This window comes from Leuciscus leuciscus, assembly GCF_965113295.1.
Source record: "Leuciscus leuciscus genome assembly, chromosome: 18".
Taxonomy (NCBI): domain Eukaryota; kingdom Metazoa; phylum Chordata; class Actinopteri; order Cypriniformes; family Leuciscidae; genus Leuciscus; species Leuciscus leuciscus.
The window spans coordinates 20,477,431-20,485,081 of record NC_138742.1 but is presented as its reverse complement, the minus strand read 5'-3'; the positions used below and the strand labels follow the sequence as shown (position 1 = coordinate 20,485,081).

Genomic DNA, 7,651 nt, shown 5'->3' with positions numbered 1-7,651 from the left:
TCAAACGTCGAGTTCACTGTGTAGCCGGCCCCCTGAATCGTCGAGTTCACTGTGTAGCCTGCTCCGTGAATCGTCGAGTTCACTGTGTAGCCTGCTCCGTGAATCGTCGAGTTCACTGTGTAGCCGGCCCCCTGAATCGTCGAGTTCACTGTGTAGCCTACTCCCTGAATCGTCGAGTTCACTGTGTAGCCTGCTCCCTGAATCGTCGAGTTCACTGTGTAGCCTGCTCCGTGAATCGTCGAGTTCACTGTGTAGCCTGCTCCGTGAATCGTCGAGTTCACTGTGTAGCCTGCTCCGTGAATCGTCGAGTTCACTGTGTAGCCTACTCCCTGAATCGTCGAGTTCACTGTGTAGCCTGCTCCCTGAATCGTCGAGTTCACTGTGTAGCCTGCTCCGTGAATCGTCGAGTTCACTGTGTAGCCTGCTCCGTGAATCGTCGAGTTCACTGTGTAGCCTGCTCCGTGAATCGTCGAGTTCACTGTGTAGCCTACTCCCTGAATCGTCGAGTTCACTGTGTAGCCTGCTCCGTGAATCGTCGAGTTCACTGTGTAGCCTGCTCCCTGAATCGTCGAGTTCACTGTGTAGCCTGCTCCGTGAATCGTCGAGTTCACTGTGTAGCCTACTCCCTGAATCGTCGAGTTCACTGTGTAGCCTGCTCCCTGAATCGTCGAGTTCACTGTGTAGCCTGCTCCGTGAATCGTCGAGTTCACTGTGTAGCCTGCTCCGTGAATCGTCGAGTTCACTGTGTAGCCTGCTCCGTGAATCGTCGAGTTCACTGTGTAGCCTGCTCCGTGAATCGTCGAGTTCACTGTGTAGCCTGCTCCGTGAATCGTCGAGTTCACTGTGTAGCCTGCTCCGTGAATCGTCGAGTTCACTGTGTAGCCTGCTCCCTGAATCGTCGAGTTCACTGTGTAGCCTGCTCCGTGAATCGTCGAGTTCACTGTGTAGCCTGCTCCGTGAATCGTCGAGTTCACTGTGTAGCCTACTCCCTGAATCGTCGAGTTCACTGTGTAGCCTGCTCCCTGAATCGTCGAGTTCACTGTGTAGCCTGCTCCCTGAATCGTCGAGTTCACTGTGTAGCCTGCTCCGTGAATCGTCGAGTTCACTGTGTAGCCGGCCCCCTGAATCGTCGAGTTCACTGTGTAGCCTACTCCCTGAATCGTCGAGTTCACTGTGTAGCCGGCCCCCTGAATCGTCGAGTTCACTGTGTAGCCTACTCCCTGAATCGTCGAGTTCACTGTGTAGCCTGCTCCCTGAATCGTCGAGTTCACTGTGTAGCCTGCTCCGTGAATCGTCGAGTTCACTGTGTAGCCTGCTCCGTGAATCGTCGAGTTCACTGTGTAGCCTGCTCCGTGAATCGTCGAGTTCACTGTGTAGCCTACTCCCTGAATCGTCGAGTTCACTGTGTAGCCTGCTCCCTGAATCGTCGAGTTCACTGTGTAGCCTGCTCCGTGAATCGTCGAGTTCACTGTGTAGCCTGCTCCGTGAATCGTCGAGTTCACTGTGTAGCCTGCTCCGTGAATCGTCGAGTTCACTGTGTAGCCTACTCCCTGAATCGTCGAGTTCACTGTGTAGCCTGCTCCGTGAATCGTCGAGTTCACTGTGTAGCCTGCTCCCTGAATCGTCGAGTTCACTGTGTAGCCTGCTCCGTGAATCGTCGAGTTCACTGTGTAGCCTGCTCCGTGAATCGTCGAGTTCACTGTGTAGCCTGCTCCGTGAATCGTCGAGTTCACTGTGTAGCCTGCTCCGTGAATCGTCGAGTTCACTGTGTAGCCTGCTCCGTGAATCGTCGAGTTCACTGTGTAGCCTGCTCCCTGAATCGTCGAGTTCACTGTGTAGCCTGCTCCGTGAATCGTCGAGTTCACTGTGTAGCCTGCTCCGTGAATCGTCGAGTTCACTGTGTAGCCTGCTCCGTGAATCGTCGAGTTCACTGTGTAGCCTACTCCCTGAATCGTCGAGTTCACTGTGTAGCCTGCTCCGTGAATCGTCGAGTTCACTGTGTAGCCTACTCCCTGAATCGTCGCGCTTATTCATTTGTGGATGTTAACTGAATCTGTAAGTCACCTACGCTGTTTACTTCTTTATATTATATCTATCTATAAATTACGGGAACGTCTTTCTGTGTCTGTGTGTGTGTGTGTGTGTGTGTGTGTGTGTGTGTGTGTGTGTGTGTGTGTGTGTGTGTGTCTTTAGTTGTTTGCTCAAGCATAGCGTTTTCTCGGAGTTCACTGTGTGCTTTCTACCATGCACAAATAAAAATGTCACTGAACTTTTGCTGTTTAATTGTAACATGGAGCACTCAAACACACCAAACCAACAATTTCTAAAAACACACACAAAAACTGATTTTGCACGGGCATTTTGCACTAGTGCTTTTAAAATACGTTTTTCACAAGATTTTCGAATTTCTCATCTTGACAAACCTTATTTGTCTCTGACCCATAAACAAAGTTAAGTTCATCAAACCTTTGAAACTTTGTAAAAAAAATAAAAAAATAAACATTAAAGCTTGATTGTGATATAACACTATTTGCACTACATGCCTAATGTCATTTATTCTAGTCTTACAGGAACCCTATATAGGACAGGTGGTTTGGAAAATGGATGGATTGATAGTTGCCCATATGGTGATGATTTTTTATTTATGGTAAGATTTTTATTTATTTGAACTCAAATAACATTTTGTTATTTGATAACATGTAAGTGACCATATGTAAACCAGCTGCTGTGACTGAATACTGAAGCTTTATAGCTTTTGACCACCAGATGACAGTAATGTGCAACTTCGCTCAGAGAACCTGTCAATCACAGCTGTCAATCATGACGTTACACCACCGCATCACGTAACTAACTAAAAAACAACTTATTTTTGAAACAAACACTTGAACTTACATCAGCGTGATAAAAACGACAGCAAATGAAAGAAACCACCTTTGGAAAAAATATATTTGAATTGTAATTTAATTGTTTAGTTGGTCTCACGTCCCGTTGAATAACACGGGGAGGCGGGACTTATGACCTATACTAGGACCAGTCACCGGGGGGCGATCGAGACGTTTTGGCTTTACTTTTCAGGGCTTGTGCGGCACGATTGAACAATACTTACTTTCGGTTTGTCGAAACGTGTCGATACATGATCTATAAGAAATACATTGGGATTCCGACCAGAATCCTGGTACGTGTGCGGGAGATCTAGGATGGAAATAAGTAGGCTATAATAGAATAGCTCTGAGAGCGTTAGCCGGTAGTGAGTCGTCAAGACGCTCCGCTGCCAAATATTCCAGTTTTCCAGAAACAGATTAGAGTCCTGCTGCAATAACAGTCGTTATCGCTGGTTAGAAGAACGATACTAATGCGAAGTTAGCTATTTGTGTATCTCCGTTTTACAGTAACTTCGTCAGGCCATGATACGTGACTTCCGTGTTTCCACACGTAGCTCCGTCCCCATGGGTCAGTCAAAGAGCGAGCACATTCATGTTGCTTCGAGTCAATGCAGTTCAGGCGAAGTAAGTTACATTGAGAACTAACATCAAACTGGCCTAGGCATAATGCAAAAATTGACTTTTCTGCTGGAAAATCCAGTTAAAAATGGTAGATGAGTTTGGAACACAGTGGTTTCTTTTCTTTAGTTGTTTGCTGGTTTCTAGCTTGTCCAAGGGATTTTGACGTCAAAACCCGGAAGACTTGGACTATAGTCTAGATTTTACTATGGGGTTTTATAATGGAATTTTTCAGTTTATGAGCACAAAAAAGTCCGTGGTGATGAACATAACTTGCGATAATTTGACGTTTTGTTATACCAAGTAAACTACACACGCCCATAGCGTACGCGATTTTTGAAGCAGCTATGTTTATTTTTTGAAAACGTATGTTTCCAATAAGTAACTAGGCTAGACAGTTTGGGGTGTGTGTGCAAGTTATGTTTACCACAGGCTTTATTTTATTCATAAAATGAAAAACCCCATAGGAAAATCTCGAGGGAACCATGGTGGGTTTCCCACAGTAAATCCTCAAGGGGGCCCAAATGGCCAAAACTGCTATGGGCCCCGCCCCGCATGGGCTAACCCACTGGGGGTCCTTATGGGTTTTCTGTGGGCCAACCCACAGTGGGTTGCCCACAGAAAGCCCATATGGGGGCCCATATGGGCAAAACTGCTATGGGCCCCGCATAGGCCAACCCACTGGGGGTCCTTGTGGGTTTTCTGTGGGCCAAACCACAGTGGGTTGCCCACAGAAAGCCCACATGGGGGCCCAAATGGGCAAAACTGCTATGGGCCTTGCATAGGCCAACCCACTGGGGGCCCTTGTAGGTTTTCTGTGGGCCAACCCACAGTGGGCTTGCCCACAAAAAGCCCACATGGGGCCCCAAAGTGTTTGCCCTTGCCCACACTGTCCCACAGAAAACCCACACTTACCCACAGTGTTTGCTGGGCAGTCTGGTTTTGACGTCAGCCCTTCACCACTATATAAAGCCATCCATCAGCTGGTCATGCAGGTATAAAGTGGGCAAACTAGTTTCTGGAACATTGTAGCTGATGACCATCTAGAAACCAGCAACCATGTTCTACAGCTGGATTTTCCAACAGGATCAGAAACTGAAAGGTAATCTTTCTTCCTCTGTCAGCAGCCAGATGTTCCTCTAGCTGTGGTTGAGGAGATCCTACTGAACCTGCCTGAACATCAGGTGGTGCGAGTCTGTCGGCTGGTGTGTCGTGAGTGGAAGGAGCTGGTGGACAGTGCTGCACACTGGAGAGAGCGCTGTCGGAGAGAGGGGATCCAGCCCTGTGATGCTTCCAGACCCCCAGAGGACTGGCGCCTGTTTTACTTTATAACTAAGAAACGACGGAACTTGCTCAAGAATCCCAGAGCTGATGGTGAGCCACATAATAAGGACTGTACAGAACATGTCAGTATATTTTAAAAAGATTTGCACCTGTGTTTTTTTTCCTAATGTTCTTATTAGATGATTTTCATGGATGGGAGATTGTACAGAATGGAGGTGACCACTGGGCGATCGAGGAAAATAGGACACCATTTCCGGACGACACAGTCACCAAATGTTTTGTAACATCTTATGGGTATGTTTGATATTTTAGATCCTTCAAGAAAGTTCAATCAATCATGAAGCCAATCCACACATGAATCACTGATAAACTTTGTCCTCAGGTCATGTTTGAAGCAACAGCTGATTGATTTGACGAAAGAAGGTTATAGTGGTGCTTTCATGGATCAACTGCAACCTCATATCAAAATATCAGACTGGTGAGTCTTCACTCAAACTCCTGTTACATGCTACAGTATCTTAGGAGGTGAATTTCATATTTTATGTGATGATTTTTTTTTGTGAATGACCTGTCCATCTGGGTCACATATGCCTTGTTGCAATATGACAACGTAATATTGATGTTTATATTTTACATCTGTAATTTGTATTATTATTGCAAGACTCTGCATAAGTGTAATTTTGTTAAAACAATTCAAACCTTAAAAGATATTTAGAAAAATTGTTGTTGTTGTTGTTTTTTGACCCTGTTGACTTTCAGAACATATTTTTTATGTTCCACATTAATGATAGCATAATTGTAATCTTTGGGTGAACTATCCCTATGAGTGAACGCAGTACCCTTGTTAGGTACAAACCCATTTCTAATATGGAAGCACAATTATGAAATGTTTTACCTGCAGGTATGCGCCACGCATTGATTGTGGGTGTCAATATGAGGTCTGTGTAGAGTTGCTTGATCAGAGGAAAAAACGCATCAAATCCTTTCAGCCTGAAAAAGTTTTATTTCAACAGTGGAACGATGAGCCATGGTGTCAAGTAAGTAGAATAATACTTGCAATTATTCTCCTGTTATCAAACTAAAAAGTCTGCATTTGTTTTTGTTTATTTCAGATGACACACGTCTTTAAGGATTATGGACATGGGGTTCGGTTTCTCCGTTTCACTCATGGAGGGCAGGATACACAGTACTGGGCAGGCCATTATGGAATACGGGTCACTAACAGTAGCGTGGAGATCTGTCCTGCTGCAGAGAAATAGTGTCTTCCTGCATGTTTTTTACACTCCTAAATGTACACATAAATAACCCTCTTATAGCATTATGCTATAAGAAAATACCAAGAATGTTATACCAAATATAACATTACAAAGCTCTGTTGTAAATGTTAGTGACTACTATATGCATCCAGCCATAGACACGCACTGCTTATGATATAATAAATTACTTAAGTGCAATAAATGACTACAAATTTACTGTGTATAAGTGATGTTAATCTTTTAAACTTGTACACTCTATAAAATTGAAGGGGGTGGATTGGAATCCACTGCTGCTTCGATGTATATGTAATGAGTGATTAATAATCGAGGATAAGCATTTCTGCATAAATAATTTATATATTCAATGAGTGATTGAAATATACTTTTAATCATATGTTTGATGTGAGTGTTAACCAGCTGCTTTTAGGTAAATTCTGATGTGACCCTCAACATGTGTTCTCTAAATATCTGTTTCTAGCTGACGAGTTACAGGGGTCCAACTATACGTGACTTCACCTGATTTACAGAATTGTACCTCTTTCATGTGTATTTCTCTAGAAACTAAAGTGAATAGTATCTGTACTTCTTCCTGAGGAGGGATTGGGAATGTATTATCAGTATGTTTTGGTAGTTTGTCCTGATAATAATTAACTCAAAGGCCCTCTTCAACCTTGGAGAAACTGTGATTCCCTAGTGCTTTTGTGTCTGCGTTGGATGTTCTGTGCAGGTCTTGTATAGGAGCTATGGGACACTTCGGCATGCAACAACAGACCCGAAGACGCCTTTCTCCGACCTCCGAGGTCCCAGTAGACCTAAATCTAGGAATCGTGCTTCAACTATATTGACTAATGATGTGGAAATTTGCTTAGACTATGTTCTTAGCCAATCAGAAACCTGAAGCAATGATGTAGCTTAGACCTCGGTGAAGGGTATAATTAGTGATCTTTGTAACTGTAAGGGGGGCGGCCTACGAACTACTGTGTGAGTCTTGAAGCTGACTTCAGCTGATGAAACTGCAGGTTTTATTTTACAGATAAGATGGGCCAAAAAAGATATTTAACTCGCACTAAAAAAGTAAAAAATTATTAAATGCCAAGAGGAGAATGCAATACTTTAGGAATTGCAAAATGAATGAGTGACAATTTGACAAGAAATGCTCATTGGGGCAGCAGGGTCACAAGAACAACTATCTCGTCTAAGGTGTCTAATTAATGTTCCTTGTAATAAAACAGAAGATACTTTGTTGCTGAGTTTAGACATACATTACATGGTTTCTATATTCCACTTAATGCTGCTGTAAAATGGTTTCATGAGGTGTGCATATGTGGGACGTCCCCTATAAGAACTGGCCATTCGTTTTTTCTACTTATTAGAAATTAGGTCTTTATAGGCCTTTCAAATCAAAGAATGTCAAATATCTACAAAACGCTGCAATGAAGTGGTTTCATATGAGGTAGACTTCATATTGTATATGACATTGCAAATAATTATGCTGTAAACACTTCTTAAATAAAGATAGAAAGAAAAAACATTATTCAAAGTAATATAGCACTGCCACAGACACTTTATTAATAATAAGAATAAAAAAGTACAAAACGTGAGATCTTTTTT

General features: G+C 43.5%; 1 protein-coding gene across 1 annotated transcript; it reads left to right on the top strand.

Moving 5' to 3' along the window:
- Positions 1–3,063: 3,063 nt before the first annotated feature.
- LOC309481508 (F-box only protein 6-like) lies at positions 3,064–6,256 on the top strand. Its single transcript, XM_082146468.1, has 6 exons — positions 3,064–3,506; positions 4,625–4,874; positions 4,964–5,078; positions 5,167–5,262; positions 5,686–5,821; positions 5,897–6,256. Exons 1-6 carry the CDS (start codon positions 3,405–3,407, stop codon positions 6,041–6,043), a joined length of 846 nt encoding a protein of 281 aa, XP_082002594.1. The 5' UTR covers positions 3,064–3,404; the 3' UTR covers positions 6,044–6,256.
- The last annotated feature ends 1,395 nt before the right edge of the window (positions 6,257–7,651 follow it).